This window comes from Cydia amplana, chromosome 16, assembly GCF_948474715.1.
Source record: "Cydia amplana chromosome 16, ilCydAmpl1.1, whole genome shotgun sequence".
In the NCBI taxonomy this organism is placed as follows: domain Eukaryota; kingdom Metazoa; phylum Arthropoda; class Insecta; order Lepidoptera; family Tortricidae; genus Cydia; species Cydia amplana.
The window spans coordinates 2,180,217-2,197,760 of NC_086084.1; the positions used below are offsets into that span (position 1 = coordinate 2,180,217).

Here is a 17,544-nt window from a genome sequence, read left to right on the forward strand (position 1 = left end):
TTATGTTGAAATAAAGTGGCAATGTTATTGTGACGTAGGCAAGTGACACTCTGGGAAGAGAAGACCATGTTTTATTAGACCATGGATATTCCGTAGAATTCCGAAAAACTTTTACGTGCCAAAATTTTAACCACCAAGTTAACCAGTAACTCACCAGGCAATTCGAACTGGCTGAAACTCCCCTAGGGCTTCATAAAGGACATTTGGCGTTGGTACAATATGTTCATGCGGTAAAACGAGCCCTTCTCCAACGTCCTATTGATAGATAGAATGAAGTACTTACCAGTCACTTCGGAACAAGCTGAAACTCCCGTTGGGCTTCATAAAGGACATTTGGCGTTGGTACAAAACGTTTGGTAAAACGAGCCCTTCTCCTATCGATAGACAGTATTAAGTACTCACCAGTCACTTCGGATAAGCTAAAACTCCCGTCGGACTTCATAAAGGACATTTGGCGTTGGTACAATATGGTCATGTAGTAAATAGAGCCCTTTTCCAAGATCCTATCGATAGACAGTATGAAGTACTCACCAGTCACTTCGGAACAAGCTGAAACTCCCGTCTGGCTTCATGAAGGACAACTGGCGTTGGTAAAGGATGTTCATGTGGTAGAACGCGTCCTTCTCCAAGGTCCGGTTGCGTTGGTTGATGAGACGCATGTACAGTGTGAAGTACATGTTGGCGGCGAAGCTGAACATGTTCTGTTCGGCTGAATCCTGGAATAAGTTAGATGGGTTAAATACGCCTCTACCGTGGTGAGTGTTATAGATATTTGCCGTTTGAAATTTTGAATGTAGGTTAGATATTTTATTCTTTATCTATATATATAAATGCAAGTGTCCTGACTGACTGACTGACTGACTGACTGACTGACTGATTCATCAACGCAGAGCCGAAACTACAAAAGCTAGAAAGTTGAAATTTGCACACTAGGTTGAATTTATAAAGTGTACAAGAGATAAGAAGCGATTTTGAAAAATTCAACCCCTAAGGGGGTTAAAAAGGGGATGAAAAGTTGTATGGGGTGCAAGTTTTATTTTAAGCTAGGAATTTGAAACTTTGTAAAAATGTACTATATTAAAAAACAAGAAAACTAATTTCTGCGTTTTCGAAAATTCATCCCCCAAGGTAGTGAAAAAGGGGTTGAAAGTTTGTATGGAGATCAAATATTTTTGTGAGTGTTGGACTTGAAACTTTTTATATGGGGATATTATTATAAGACGGGAAAAGTAATTTCAGTGTTTTTGAAAATTCATCCCCTAACAGGGTTAAAAAGGGGTTGAAAGTTTGAATCTATTACAAATGCTTTGAAACTTCTTAGAAAGGCATAATAGCCGATGACAAAAAAAAAAGTATTTGCGACGTTTTAGGTAATTCAACCCCTAAGGGGGTAAAAATGGGAATGAAACTTTGCCCTGGGGTGCAAATTTTATTTTAAGCTAGGACCTTGAAACTTCGTAAAAAGGTATTCAATTAAGATACAAGAAAACTAATTTCAGCGTTTTTAAAAATTCATCCCCCGAGGTGGTAAAAAAGGGGGTGAAAGTTTGTACGGAGATCAAATATTTTTGAGAGTGCAGGACTTGAATCTTTGTATTTGGGGATATTATTAGAAGACAGGAAAAGTTATTACAGCGTTTTGTAAAATTCATCCCCTAACAGGGTTAAAAAGGGGTTCAATGTTTGTATGAAGTTCAAATTTTATTTTAAGTTAGGAACTTGAAACTTCGTAAAAATATATGTTATTAAAATACAAGAAAACTAATTTCAGCGTTTTTGAATATTCATCCCCTAAGGTGGTGAAAAAGGGGTTGAAAGTTTGTATGGATATCAAACATTTTATCGAATGCGGGACTTGAATCTTTGTATTTCGGTATATTATTAAAATACAGGAAAAGTAATTTCAGCGTTTTGTAATATTCATCCCGCAACAGGGTTAAAAAGGGGTTGAAAGTTTGAATCCATTACAAATGCTTTGAAACTTCTTAGAAAGGCATGGGTGCAAATTTTATTTTAAGCTAGGAATTTGAAACTTTGCAAAAAGGTATTAAATTAAGATACAAGAAAACTAATTTCAGCGTTTTTGAAAATTCATCCCCTAAGGTGGTGAAAAAGGGGTTGGAAGTTTGTATGGATATCAAACATTTTTTCGAACGCGCGACTTGAATCTTTCTATTTGGGGATATTATTAGAAGACAGGAAAAGTTATTTCAGCGTTTTGTAAAATTCATCCCCTAACAGGGTTAAAAAGGGGTTGAAAGTTTGTATGGGGTTATAATTTTATTTTAATATTGGAACTTGAAACTTCGTAGAAAGGTATTATTTTAAACGGGCAATAAACTAATTTCAGCGTTTTTGAAAATTCATATCTCAAGGTGGTGAAAAAGGGGTTGAAAGTTTGTATGGAGATCAAACATTTTTGTGAGTGCGGGGCTTGAATCTTTGTGCAGAGGCATATTATTGGAATACTAGAAATGTTATTTAAGCGTTTAAAAAAAATCATCCTTTAAAAGGGTTAAAAAGGAGTTGAAAGTTTGTATGGGGTTCAAATTTTCATTTCATTTCATTTCACTTATTTACTGCAATCCATGGTACATATAGGTGTTATAATCATTTAAATTGTAACAGCATGGACCCTGAATAGGGTATAGCATGATAATCTTAAAAACTAAATACTTAAAATTACCTTAAAACATAACATAACATAATTTTGATTTCTACACTGAATAATCCAAATATATTTCCGATGACATTACAATACATTATCAATTAAAATAATAATAATAGTGTCAATTCATTTATAATAATAATTCATTTAATTCTCAGTCGTATCACTATTGTCAGATGCCATAAATTCTTGATAAGAATAAAATGATTTAGCAATTAACCATGATTTGAGTTTATTTCGAAATATATTATAAGTTTCAACGTCTTTAATAGAATCAGGGATTTTGTTATATGTATATTTTATTTTAAGCTAGGAACTCGAGACTTCGTAAAAAAGGTATTTTATTAAAAGACAAGAAAACTCATTTAGTGTTTTTGAAAATTCATCCCTTAAGGTGGTGAAAAAGGGTTAACATTTTGTATGGAGATCAAACATTTTTGTGAGTGCGGGGCTTGAATCTTTGTAAAATGGTATATTATTAAAATAGGTACGAGAAAAGTAATTTCAGCGTTTATAAAAATTCATCTCTTAAAGGGTCGAAAGGGGGATGAAAGTTTGTATAGGGTTCAAATTTTATTTAAAGGTACAAACTTGAAACTTCGTAAAAATGTATTTTATCAAAAGAGAAGAAAACGAATTTCAGAGATTTTGATAATTCATCCCTCGAGGTGGTGAAAAAGGGTTTGAAAATTTGTATGGAGGCCAAACATTTTTTTGAGTGCGGAACTTGAATCGTTGTATAAAGGCATATATATGAAGGCATATTATTAGAATACAAGAAAAATAATTTCAGCTTTTAAACAATTCATCCCCTAAAATGGTTAAAAAGGGGTTGAAAGTTTGTATAGGGTTCAAATTTTATTTAAAGCTAGGAACTTCAAACTTCGTAAATAGGTAGTTAGGTAGTAGGTTTTATTAAATAGAGGACATGAAAATCTTCTAAGCGCGACTTGCACCATTCTACTAACCCAGGGTTAACCGGTTAAACCTGGAGTTACCATGGTTACCAGTACAATTTGACACTAAGTTAACGGTTTAACCGCTTAACCCCGGGTTAGTGGGTTGGTGCAAGTGGGCCTAAGGGGGTTTAGAGGGATTATATCGAGGACAATTTTATTCAGTTAGGGGCTTGAAACTTCGTAGTTTGTGAAAGACAAAGTCTCATGCTTTGTATAATATTAATAATTAACAAATGATTAACCGTCCTACCGCAATCTCTTGCTGCATAATGTTCTAAGCTAATGTAGAATATATAACCACCAATATACAAATCCACGCGTACGAAGTCGCTGGCAACAGCTAGTTTCATTATATATTTATTAATATATTTCATTTTCATATGTATATGGAACATTGACTTTTAGAAGGCGTTTGATTCGAGGCGTTGAACTCTCGCTTTACTTTACCGGTAAAAATAAGTACAAATTCGTTAGGCCTAATGTCAGAACTGTAGGTATCCGTAAGAATTGTAAAACTGAACTGAACTGTAGGCTCATTCAGTAGTGGTCGCATAAAGGGGACATGTTAGCAGTCAATCTAGTATAGTATAAGCCCTATACTACAGGTGATTGTGGAGTAGTCAACATAGATGGCTTATAATAAATAGGCATGTTAGCCTTCCTATATTTATGATCGATCGCAACGCTAATTTGATAAGAATAATGATGATTCTCTCTGGCTGGGACCACCTGTTGTTTCTTATGTGGAGTACCTCAGGGTTGTCAAGCCACTCTTGGCCCTCGGTTGTTTCTTATATTAAGATGACTTACCATAGGTAACCTCAATAGAGACGTAGCATTGATGGGCATCGTAGGGAACAGGGGACCAACCACGTCTCCAACAACAGAGACCCTGGCCCGGTTGGAGCCGAACACGTAGTAGCGGTCGACCTCGTATGGGATGATGGGTGTTTCGGTGACGTTGACGTGCATGTATTGGAAGACGTAGGCGCGGTTGGATAGGTCGAGGAGGACTGATTGGTGCCGGTGTTGTGGAAGGCCGTCAGCCTGTAGACAATAAATAAATATTATAGGACATTCTTACACAGATTGACTAAGTCCCACAGTAGTTTGTATATAATATACAAATACATAGAAAATACCCAAGACTCAGGAATGAATATCTGTGCTCATCACACAAATAAATGCCGTTACCGGGATTCGAACCCAGGACCGCGGCTGCACAGGCAGTCACTATCCACTAGGCCAGACCAGTCGTCAAACAATGCATTTGATTATGAATGATTAAAGGAAAATTTACTGAAATCATTACCACTTAAGATTTTCTAGAACGGTTTCATAAAATCTTGTGCCTAAATCAAAGTAACGGTGATGTTGTAACTTGATTTCCAATAGGCTCTTTGTCTAATCTAATTAGTCTCAGAATAAGAATGTTTTTTTAGATGCGTGCGAAGCGTTTGACACTTCGTATAGCTCTATCAGATTCATTGACCAAATTTGTAGCTATAATCAATGTTTATCTGTGTAGCCTAGCGTACCTCGACAGTAATCTTCTTAGTGTATTTATGCTGCCCCTGCAGCGTGGAGGCGTGCAGGTGCACGTGCACGTCGCCGAGGCGGGTGGGCACGACGGGCACGTGCACGGTGGCCGCGTCACCGGCCGCGATGTACACGAAGAACTGGTGCTCGCCGAACGATGTGCGCGGGTTGTATGAGCGGACCTGGTGGAATACAATACATCTTGTAATACTATGTCTTCTACAAGAGTTCTTTCAATGCGAGACTGTTTGTCTATAGCTTATTTGCAACTGTGTAACAGAGTTAATTAGGTTCTAGGATAGACTTAAAGATAATTGAAAACCTCCACACGCTTGTTTTTTATGTGGAGTACCTCAGGGTCCTTATGCCACTTTGGAACCGTCGTTGTTTCTTATGTGGAGTACCCCAGGGTCCTTATGCCACCCTGGAACCGTCGTTGTTTCTTATGTGGAGTACCCCAGGGTCCTTATGCCACCCTGGAACCGTCGTTATTTCTTATGTGGAGTACCTCAGGGTCCTTATGCCACTCTGGAACCGTCGTTGTTTTTTATGTGGAGTACCCCAGGTAGATATGAGCGCCGATAGGCATTTAGCCGGCGGCGGCGCGCCGGTCAAAATTGGTCGGCGGCGGCGGCGAATCGGCGGCGTGGCCTTGAAACACCTTCGATTAATGAAAAAAGAATTCAAACCAAAATTTTACCGAAAAAACATGTTTTTGCTGTAAGAAAGTTATGAAATAAATGCATTTTTAGGGTTCCGTACCCAAAGGGTAAAAACGGGACCCTATTACTAAGACTCCGCTGTCCGTCCGTCCGTCCGTCCGTCCGTCCGTCCGTCCGTCCGTCTGTCACCAGGCTGTATCTCACGAACCGTGATAGCTAGACAGTTGAAATTCTCACAGATGATGTATTTCTGTTGCCGCTATAACAACAAATACTAAAAACAGAATAAAATAAAGATTTGAGTGGGGCTCCCATACAACAAACGTGATTTTTGACCGAAGTTAAGCAACGTCGGGCGGGGTCAGTACTTGGATGGGTGACCGTTTTTTTGCTTGTTTTGCTCAATTTTTTGTTGATGGTGCGGAACCCTCCGTGCGCGAGTCCGACTCGCACTTGGCCGGTTTTTTTATTTTCAAGGGTAATTTATTGAATAATGGTACGAATAAAATTGATATCGTATAAACTGTGGATAAGCGGTATCGCGCGGCATCAGAGGCGGACTTAATCTTGGCGAGGCTCTGGCCGGAAGATCTTAGCAAGGCCCTTATCTTTTGTGCCAAGTTAAAAATTGCCGATTGACTGTATCAGGGAAACGTCTTGTCGACAGTCCAAAGAAAATCGAGCTCCGTCATTAACCAATATCGATTCAACAAAACCGATTTATGTCAAAAAGTGAGGCCCAATGCCGAGCTCCATGTAACACCACAGACTACTATACTTACTTTATGGTAACACCGAAGACTTGATTTCGACGCCTCCCAATACGAGGCCAGAGGATGAGCTGTAGGTAAGCATAAGCATACAGCTTAGAATCGAACGCCAAGTGTAAGCTTGGCTAAAATCCGAATGCCTGGAGCGCCGATTGCGCTGCGCTTCTGTGCGAGGCCGAGCTGCAAGAGAGCAGAGCGAGGGCGCAGGCCGATAAAGACTGAAGCCATAGTGTTAAAGATCTGGAGCTTTCCTGCGGGCGCATTTGTGCGACGGCGACGCCAAAGGCTGAGCTGCAATGGAGCTAAGATCGGATAAGGACAAAAACAAGCAAAACAAGCGCTTTAAAGCAGGCCAAAAGTTGAGCTCCAAACAGGGCCAAAATCTTGCAGGTTCAGATAGCGGCTTAATTCCATGCGAGCGATGTAAGGCCAAAGATTGAGCTGCGAGAGAGCAAAGCTTTAAATTTGAACAGTGGCCAAGTTTAATTGAGACCCGATTCCGACGCCCTTGCGTGCGAAGCCAACGGCCGGACATTTGGACGTGGAAACGCTTAATATCTCAAAATTAACACCATATTATACCTTTTAAAAACGTTTAACCATGCTTTCAATGGTTAAATTCGCGGTAAATGATGGATGGTTAGCTGGCAAAATTAGTTATGCATTGGATCGGTAATCCAAAGATGTGGGTTCGAGCTCACGTTACCCAGAGTTGATCACAATTCTTTCACTGTGATTGACGTATGTCTAGTGTATATATACAATTTATAAATTGTAATGTGGAACGTTCCACAATAAAAATGGAAGGAAATCAGTATGTTTATTACAAGCATACTGATGTTAAAATTGATATTAAATAATTTCGTTTCCCCAAGACTAGTAGCGCGGTTACTAGACAGATAAGTTTGCATTTGCCTTCGATATTTTTGAATTATATGGGCCTAAAAAACCTTTTGAATGCCTATAAACTACTCGAAGTGGCGCCGTTAATGATCTAAACTCGATTAAAAATATATTATCTGATTCCGAAAGTAGTAGTAACTACCAAGGTCACGCCGATGCCACGCCGATAGCGCAGCGTCGGCGGCGGCGGCGCGAAAATTTTGTCGGCGGCGGCGGCGCGCCGGCGCGGCTCTCATATCTAACCCCAGGGTCCTTATGCCACCCTGGAACCGTCGTTGTTTCTTATGTGGAGTACCCCAGGGTCCTTATGCCACCCTGGAACCGTCGTTGTTTCTTATGTGGAGTACCTCAGGGTCCTTATGCCACTCTGGAACCGTCGTTGTTTTTTATGTGGAGTACCCCAGGGTCCTTATGCCACCCTGGAACCGTCGTTGTTTCTTACGTGGAGTACCTCAGGGTTCTTAACTCTCTCTGGAACCACTGCTGTTTGCTATGTAGAGTAGCCCGGTCAACTTCTACAGGTATACTTACGATGCCATTCTCCTCGACATGCACAAACTTGTAGTCAGGCGAAGCAGACAGAACGACAACCGCCTCGACTGCCTGCGGCTGGTAGTTGAACACGACCACGCGCAGACCAACTTGTTCGCCCTGGCGACAACGGTCCGGGCCTTCCACTTGTATGAAGAATGGCAGCACTCCCACGTACTGTAAATAAATAAATAGTAATAGGACAAACAACAACATTCAACACACTTATGCCTTATTAAGGGTTAAATATCTGGGAGACCGAGCTTTGCTCGGAAAACATATAAAAACTCCAAAATGCGCGTTTTCCCAGAGATAGAACCTAGTTAGATCGATTTTACTCCCCCGAAAACCTCCATATAGCAAATTTCATCGTAATCCTTCCTTAGAACCGTTTCCGAGATCCCCGAAATACATAAATATACAAGAATTGCTCGTTTAACACATTCATTGCCACCCAGCCAAACAAGACATCCGCGCCAGGCCAAAAATTTCGTCATATAAAGCTATAGTACCACGATCCCGACACGTCCGGACTGGGAACGAAATCATAAAAGACCCGATAGTCGGGTTTTTGGCGCTGAATGTGTTAAAGGTATAAGATGCTTATACTTAGAGCAAAAACGAAACTTTTATTTTTATTTATTTAGGGCCACTTGCACCATTGACTATCCCGGGGTTAACCGGTTAAACCATGGAGTTACCATGGTTACCAGTACAATTTTACACTGGGTTATCGGTTTAACCGGTTAACCCCGGGTAACTGGTTTGGTGCAAGTGGCGCTTAGACTTTTACTAACATGTTCGGGTTCATTCAGCATGCCGAGCCCGCTGGTGGGCGACATGCTGACGGCGGACACGGTCCAGTGCGCGGGCGCGCGCGGCACGGCCGCCGTGAACACGTAGCGGCCGTGCGGCCCGATGTTCACGTCGCGCCACAGCCACACGTTGTCGTACTGCCGCTGCACGCGGTTGAAACGGAACTTGCGGAAGTGGGACAGCTCGAAGCTGTTGTCCTGGTGGCCTGGGAATGGACACGCGAGTCAAATCCGTGTACGTTATCACTACCGGTGTGAAGTTAGCAGCCCAAAGTTAGCTGACCATGATAACCCGACCAAATTAAATCGTCCTAATAAAAATTGAAAATAATTAACGAAAACAATGTTTTTTAACAAAAATAAGTACTACATAAGTTACACAAATAATAAATATATCAAATCTGATCCAACAGAGACCAAATAAACTTAAAATTTAAAGAAATGTATTTAGGCTGCTAACTTCACAAATGAATTATTAGTGTACATAGTATAAAAGAAAGTCGCTTCCCTGTCTGTCTGTCTGTATGCTTAGATCTTTAAAACTACACCACGGATTTTGATGCGGTTTTTTTTAATAGATAGTGTGATTCAAAACGAAGGTTTATGTATAATTTGTTAACCCGTGCGAAGCCGGGGCGGGTCGCTCGCTAGTATAAAATAAAATATTTGTATAGTAATCAGATAGTAATAATTTGTGTTCAGTTTAAACATATATTTCTCAGTAAGTGATTATTTTTGTAATCTTTTGAGAAATAATTATCTTAAACCTTAAATAAATCATTTATTTACGACCAACTTGGATAAAACGATGTTGATATTATGTCGCAGAAGACGAACGTCTAGGCAAATATCTAGAGAAGTGAGTTACTTTTGTATAAGTATTACTTCGATTTTTTTTATCATTTTAGGCGTTTGCTGCTGCTGTCTTAGAAAAAATATAATTAGGTTTGAATATTCAAGATCCGTTAAGTTACGAAACGAGACGAGGTCGAGTCAAAGAACCCTTATTATGTACTTGTCACATAAAACACTATTAATTTTTTTTTTACAAATATGTCTGAATGTATAGCATAATTTTCCTTGGATGGTTACTAGAATAGACCACCAGATGTTTGGCTTATAAGTTTTTGTTTTGCAATGCGACTCGTAATTCAACCTTCCAGAATATAATCAATACTTAAACTAATAACAATCTTAAAGCCAACGATGATATGAAAGATAATGATGAAGTTTTACTATTTAGTATGATGCTTGTTCACACTTAGGGGTTGCACGACGGATTCGAAATGTATGGGAATATCCGCGGATCCGGATCCAGATCCGGATAATTTCATTCATCTCGGATCCGGATTGTAAACCCTATTCACACTTTAGAGGAGGCTTTTGTCAGAGACCCCGACAACCTGACTAGTTAAAATCAAAATCAGTGATAAAGAAACAAAACAGAACTATAACTGAATCAGTGAATAAATCTAATTGTATTGTATTGTTCACAATATCAATTGCTTTCAACAAGTCAACTCACAGTTGGCCTCATCGGTGTGGTCGGCGCAGTCATAGACGCCGTCGCAGCGCTTGCTGAGCTGGTAGCAGCCGCCCTCGAGGCAGGTGCCGAGCCCCAGCGACGCGTTGCAAGTTAAGCTAATCATACTAAATGATGGTTGTTCACAGTATCATTTGCATTCAACAAGTCAACTCACAGTTGGCCTCATCGGTGTGGTCGGCGCAGTCATAGACGCCGTCGCAGCGCTTGCTGAGCTGGTAGCAGCCGCCCTCGAGGCAGGTGCCGAGCCCCAGCGACGCGTTGCAAGTTAAGCTAATCATACTAAATGATGGTTGTTCACAGTATCATTTGCATTCAACAAGTCAACTCACAGTTGGCCTCATCGGTGTGGTCGGCGCAGTCATAGACGCCGTCGCAGCGCTTGCTGAGCTGGTAGCAGCCGCCCTCGAGGCAGGTGCCGAGCCCCAGCGACGCGTTGCAAGTTAAGCTAATCATACTAAATGATGGTTGTTCACAGTATCATTTGCATTCAACAAGTCAACTCACAGTTGGCCTCATCGGTGTGGTCGGCGCAGTCATAGACGCCGTCGCAGCGCTTGCTGAGCTGGTAGCAGCCGCCCTCGAGGCAGGTGCCGAGCCCCAGCGACGCGTTGCAAGTTAAGCTAATCATACTAAATGATGGTTGTTCACAGTATCATTTGCATTCAACAAGTCAACTCACAGTTGGCCTCATCGGTGTGGTCGGCGCAGTCATAGACGCCGTCGCAGCGCTTGCTGAGCTGGTAGCAGCCGCCCTCGAGGCAGGTGCCGAGCCCCAGCGACGCGTTGCAAGTTAAGCTAATCATACTAAATGATGGTTGTTCACAGTATCATTTGCATTCAACAAGTCAACTCACAGTTGGCCTCATCGGTGTGGTCGGCGCAGTCATAGACGCCGTCGCAGCGCTTGCTGAGCTGGTAGCAGCCGCCCTCGAGGCAGGTGCCTAGCCCCAGCGACGCGTTGCAAGTTAAGCTAATCATACTAAATGATGGTTGTTCACAGTATCATTTGCATTCAACGAGTCAACTCACAGTTGGCCTCATCGGTGTGGTCGGCGCAGTCATAGACGCCGTCGCAGCGCTTGCTGAGCTGGTAGCAGCCGCCCTCGAGGCAGGTGCCGAGCCCCAAAGACGCGTTGCAAGTTAAGCTAATCATACTAAATGATGGTTGTTCACAATAACATTTGCATTCAACGAGTCAACTCACAGTTAGCCTCGTCGGTGTGGTCGGCGCAGTCATAGACGCCGTCGCAGCGCTTGCTGAGCTGGTAGCAGCCGCCCTCGAGGCAGGTGCCGAGCCCCAGCGACGCGTTGCAAGTTAAGCTAGTCATACTAAATGATGGTTGTTCACAGTATCATTTGCATTCAACGAGTCAACTCACAGTTGGCCTCATCGGTGTGGTCGGCGCAGTCGTAAACGCCGTCGCAGCGCTTGCTGAGCTGGTAGCAGCCGCCCTCGAGGCAGGTGCCGAGCCCCAGCGACGCGTTGCAAGTTAAGCTAGTCATACTAAATGATGGTTGTTCACAGTATCATTTGCATTCAACGAGTCAACTCACAGTTGGCCTCATCGGTGTGGTCGGCGCAGTCGTAAACGCCGTCGCAGCGCTTGCTGAGCTGGTAGCAGCCGCCCTCGAGGCAGGTGCCGAGCCCCAGCGACGCGTTGCAAGTGTTTGGACGTTGGGTCACCGGCACGTCGCTGAACACCACTAGACCGGCGAACCTGTACGTTAGATGTAAGCCAATCTTAAAATGCACTCCGGATACAAATTCAAAAAGTTCCATGGATCATGACGTAACACTTCCGGTGTACACTTTTTAGCAATTTCTTTCAGGGTATTTGGCTACTAGTCAAATCAGTTTATTTAATCATAATCAAAATCGTTTATTGCCAACCATGGTTTATTCGAAATGTTAAAACGATTGTGCAACTATGGAATTTATATGAAACACTGGCATGTGACGTAATGATCAAATAAACTACTCTTTATAGTTTTATACGGGTTTTAAATATAAATTGTGTCTAATAATAACTGATGTCTACGTTTCTCTATTCATCTTCTGGTGCTTTAGTTCTTGCATGGTGGAAAATAATTTATTTTAAATACAGTCAAATACCCTATAGGAGAAAAATATAAAACCTATTGTCTTACATACAGGTAGCATTTAATGCTTTTTGATTGATTCCACTTTACAAATTTAAAATGTTGTCAATTTTAAGCGTATTTTCAGCGGTACCAGAGAACAGGGAATTAGACGTCATATTTTTCTTGTACATTGGGAAAGAAGAAAATTAAAAACTTACTCGAAGGTAGTGTTCGCGTCGATTCCGAAAGTAGATGAGGGGAAGTAGACCAGCTGGTCCGCGACGCCGATGTGAGAACGCCACGTGTACGCGAATGTACCATTGGACGCCTCGTCAAAGTGGGACATTTGAGATATAACCTGTAAAAGTAAGTGTCATTTAATTACAAGCTTTTATTTAGTTTCACTTGTCCCGTTGTCTGTCTGTCTCTCGGTCTGTAATCAAATCTTGCAAGTTAAATTTGATCCACTTCCCGGTTTCCGATTGAGCTGAAATTTTGCATACACATGTAAGTCGGGTGACAATGCAATATTATGGTACCATCGAGCTGATCTGATGATGGAGACAGGAGGTGGACATAGGAACTCTGTGATGAAACAACGCAACCTAATTGTGTTAGGGGTTTTTAGAATTGTCTCGATGAGTATTAGTTTTCTGTCGTAAGAAAAGTACAGTCAGCGATAATAACTTGTACCAAAAATGAAATTTTTGCCAAAAACTTTTTTGATTCATCTGCAGTCCACGCCGCGCCGTCTGAACCACCACAGAATAAGTAATATAACTACCGTACAGAAAGGACACTTCCTACAAAGTCGAAGTTTGACTGCGATTCAGGGTTGAATCATGATATCCCTTTCTAACTTATGGCACTATCCCTTCCGGCTATTTAGGGTTGTCAAAATTCAAGTCATTATCTTATCTGTAGTCGTGCACGCGAAGGGACGTCAAGTTGTGTCAACAAGGCCCATATTACAAATACCTTACAGACTAACATACATATGTATTTTATAAACTTAAAACACTAGTTATTTAGTCGACAAAGCGGCGTGGCTCCATTGCATCGGCTGCTTGTGTGCAATGCTGAGCCGAACGGAGCCGAGTTTACCCGAAGTCAGGAGTGTCTCCCCACTGACGCCACGCCTATTCATGCGCGCCGCGTCATCGTGAACTTTGTCGGAATGCAAGAAGGTTGATATTGGGCTGTAGCCGCCCGCGTCACTTGACGTCATTGGCGGTCAAAGGGTTAACTCAAACCGATCTTAGCTCAGCATTTTCGATGCCTCTCAATGCTTGCAGACCTAGGGTCTCCTAAACAAATCGCCTTTCGTAAATACACATGCAACTAAACTTGAAAACACAAATAAACTTGAAAATTAATGAAAAGAAAAAACAATTTAAAATAAAAACATATTTCTTAACTCCTTTTCAATTGAAAATAATTAAATGCGTTTCCTTTTCATTGCCATAGTCCGCAATATTTGACCACGGGACAGTTTAAAATGAGTCTTCATACATCACAATAAGGGACATAAGTATTATAAAAGTTACCTTAGCGTAAGTGAGTTCGTTGCCAGCCTGCATGGTGTAGAAGGCGTTGTCGATGCCAGACAGACCGACATACGCTCCGGGCTCGCCATATATAGCCACCTCCACTCGCTCGCCCGTGCGATGTTTGCGATTGTTAATCGACACTGAGAACTGAAATCAAGACTGGGGTCAGCCGCATTCGAGGGAAGCCGGTGCTGTCAAACTGGTTTATTTTGACAGGCATTCAGACGTACTCCTATGAGTAACCACTGTTTGAATTGAAGAAAGCTGTTTAGTTAGTTTTCTTTACAATGTTGCCAGTCCCATATTGGGATACCCTCCTCCAATCGAGGGGGATTTAAATATTCTCGAGGCAGATGTAGGGTTTGAGCCGGTGTAGCTTTATTTGACGATCATAAGCGCATTGTAATATGCCTACTTGAATAATAAACTATATTTATCTTATTTTTAAGGTCACTTCTAAATCATGAACACACCCGGTCACCTCCGCTAGTGTCACGTGGCCACCGGTGGTCACCTTACTTTGTTGCTACTGTGTCACGTGGCCACCGGTGGTCACCTCACTTTGTTGCTAGTGTCACATGGCCACCGGTGGTCACCATTGCTTCTACAGTATCACGTGGCCACCGGTGGCACCTTACCTTGCTTCTACAGTGTCACGTGGCCACCGGTGGTCACCTTACCTTGTTGCTACAGTGTCACGTGGCCCCCGGTGGTCACCTTACTTTGTTGCTACAGTGTCACGTGGCCACCAGTGGGCACCATTGCTTCTACAGTGTCACGTGGCCACCGGTGGTCACCTTACCTTGCTGCTATACTGTCACGTGCCACCGGCGGTCACCGTACTTTGTTGCTATAGTGTCACATGGCCACCGGTGGCCACCATTGCTTCTACAGTGTCACGTGGCCACCGGTGGCACCTTATATTGTTGCTACAGTGTCACGTGGCCACCGTGTACGTACCTTGTTCCTGGAGATGCCGTTGACGGGGAAGGTGAGCGAGTCGGCGAGCACGCGTCCGTGGCGCTCGACGCACCACGCCACGATGGTGGCCACGGGAGCCATCTCCGCTGATAAAGTCACCGCGAACGTTCGTACGCCGTCCTGAAATAACACAAGACTTAGCGGAGCGTTCGGCGGGCCGTGCAGCGTGGCGTCGGGCTCACATGTGATGTGAGCAGCGTGCACTAAGGCCGCTCCTATACGCTTGCATTTGTTTAACATGCACGCCGCACGCCCCGCCCCGCTGCACGCCCAACTCGAGCGTCCACTCAGGCCTTACACTTAGGGTCGGTTGCACAAACTGTTTGCCATCGTTTAAAGAGTTCCCTTCCCTTAACTTTATTGTATGGAAAGATTCCTAGTAAACCGCCGCGTCGCGCCGGGTGACGTTGATCAGTCTGTCAAGTGCGGACGGTGCAATTAGCACTTAGTAAATGCGTTTAAAGTCGTCCTGTCAGAGCCCGAATTAGATTAATCGCGCAAAGCTCAACGCAGATTGCGCTGCAGTGTGGCCAATGACACAGTTCCAATAGATCAGAGACGGATTCCGTCTGAATGGATTTAATAAATTGAAGCTCACGGGAAAAAGCGGCATGATTTGTTATAGAAGCGTTTGTTCTATTTTACGCAACTGTTTGCGTATTTATTCCGTGATTTATTAGCGAAATTTAGGATGATGAAACTTCTCCAATTACAATTTTATTAGTAACCTCACACACACAAGGCACACAAAACATTATCTGAGTTAGGTTTTTGATTAAAAATATTGTTTTATTCACAAATCTTATATTTAATAGGATTATAAAATGTTCTTACCTCCATATTTTCTTGTCCACTGGTGAGAATGATGCCTTTGGACATAACGACGTAGTTGAACGATTCTATGTAGAAGTTGCTCTGCACGTGGAATATTATGTATTCGCCCACCTAAACAAAAATATAATACTAACATAATAATTCAGTAAAGATGAGATTGATAGTATTCAATTTATTCTGCCATCTTATAAATAATTAGCGAGGATATAACATTAGTAAATATTGGTTGATTTTATTTTGTAGAGACATTACTCAATTGGTGCCGTGACCAGGATTACACTTTAGTTTTTTATTTATTTAAGAATAATCACATTAAACGAGAGCTGCATTCCCAAATTCCAACTCGTCGCTTCGACTACAGCAGGTGCCTCGCAGCTTGCTAAGGCCCACTAGCACCATCCCACGAACCCAGCCGGGGTTAACCGGTTAAACTTGGAGTTACCATGGTTACCAGTACAATTTAACACCGGGTTAACGGTTTAACCGCTTAACCTCGGGCCCTAAGAGAGTTTGTGGTCTCAAGAAGTTCTTACCCTGGCGTCAGTGGTGCTGGTGGATATGCGTATGTGCTGGTGCTTGGGGCTGTAGTGCGCGACCATGTGCAGGTCGGCGGATGCGCGCGCGCCGCCGCCGTCGCTCAGTGCCGCGCTCAGCCGCACGCCGGTCACGCCGTTAAGCACGTCGCGGTAGTTCGGGTCGTTTTGGAGTTCTACAGGAAAATGTTGGGTTGAAAATAGTGAGTCATTTCATATGTAGAGTCCGTTGAAGTTAAGTTTGCTGTGAAACGATATGGTAATTTTCATAGGCAGTTTGACAAGTGTTGAAAAACGCACGGTCCGAGCGTGCATGACGGACGCCGACCGCCATATATCTGTCGGCGGCCGATCGTAAAATCAGGCATATCGTGAAATTCCTAGGCATATCGTGAAACGTGAAAATCTTTGACCCGTTCCCTGAGTCGGCGGAGGCTCCTGTTTCTGGGCAGTTTGCCCTTCGGACATTTGAAGCAACCTAACGAACCTATCCTACCTATATATTGGTTTAATGTCACTATCGTCAAAACATTACGATCTGCCTGATCTTACGATCGGCCGCCGACATATCGATTAAACAAATAAGGGTCGGTTGTCTGGTTGTCCAAACTTGTCTTCGTTAAAGAGTTCGTTAAATTTTATTGTATGGAGTTTCATAGTAAACCGCCGCGGCGCGCCGGGTGACGTTGATCAGTGTGTCAAGTACGGATGGTGCAACTGGCACTAAGTATCAGGCTGCGGGCGTTGGCATCGCGCGTGTTCGCTCGGAGCGTGAGTTCCGAAGCCCTCGGTTAAGCCTTTATAAGGCAATATTAATATTAGACATTAAGCTTTTGCCACAAGATGGAAGTAAAAAGGAAAGACTTGACTGACATTAGCTACTTACTGAGTAGTTTATACAGGTCGACTTTGAGCCGCCATACTGCGTCGTGGCCGGGTACTAGCGTGGGGTACTGGGGTTCGACGCCGCCGCCGCGACCCTCAACTGTGATGTGTACTGTGAGTGATACGCCGACCGCCTGCCAGCGCGGTAGCGGTGATCCATCGTGATAAGATACGACCATCTGTTGAACAATGATACGTTAGTATTTTATTTGCCATATTTGAAAACAAAGAATAGCAGTGAAAAGACTAATGGCGTTATTCTGACACTTACAGTTTGCAGGCAAAC

At 42.8% G+C, this 17,544-nt stretch overlaps 1 protein-coding gene across 1 annotated transcript in view; it reads right to left on the reverse strand.

Moving 5' to 3' along the window:
• The window catches only part of LOC134655424 (CD109 antigen), a 52,903-nt gene that overhangs the window by 16,479 nt on the left and 18,880 nt on the right, over window positions 1-17,544 (reverse strand). Inside the window, exons 11-22 of the mRNA XM_063510891.1 lie at window positions 17,260-17,437; window positions 16,374-16,549; window positions 15,841-15,951; window positions 14,986-15,126; window positions 14,023-14,172; window positions 12,694-12,833; window positions 11,948-12,111; window positions 8,830-9,053; window positions 8,033-8,209; window positions 5,166-5,348; window positions 4,438-4,674; window positions 532-716 (exon numbers count right to left, since the gene is read on the reverse strand). Coding sequence (XP_063366961.1) covers window positions 532-716; window positions 4,438-4,674; window positions 5,166-5,348; window positions 8,033-8,209; window positions 8,830-9,053; window positions 11,948-12,111; window positions 12,694-12,833; window positions 14,023-14,172; window positions 14,986-15,126; window positions 15,841-15,951; window positions 16,374-16,549; window positions 17,260-17,437 — 2,066 coding nt within the window. The remainder of the gene's footprint in view (window positions 1-531; window positions 717-4,437; window positions 4,675-5,165; window positions 5,349-8,032; window positions 8,210-8,829; window positions 9,054-11,947; window positions 12,112-12,693; window positions 12,834-14,022; window positions 14,173-14,985; window positions 15,127-15,840; window positions 15,952-16,373; window positions 16,550-17,259; window positions 17,438-17,544) is intronic.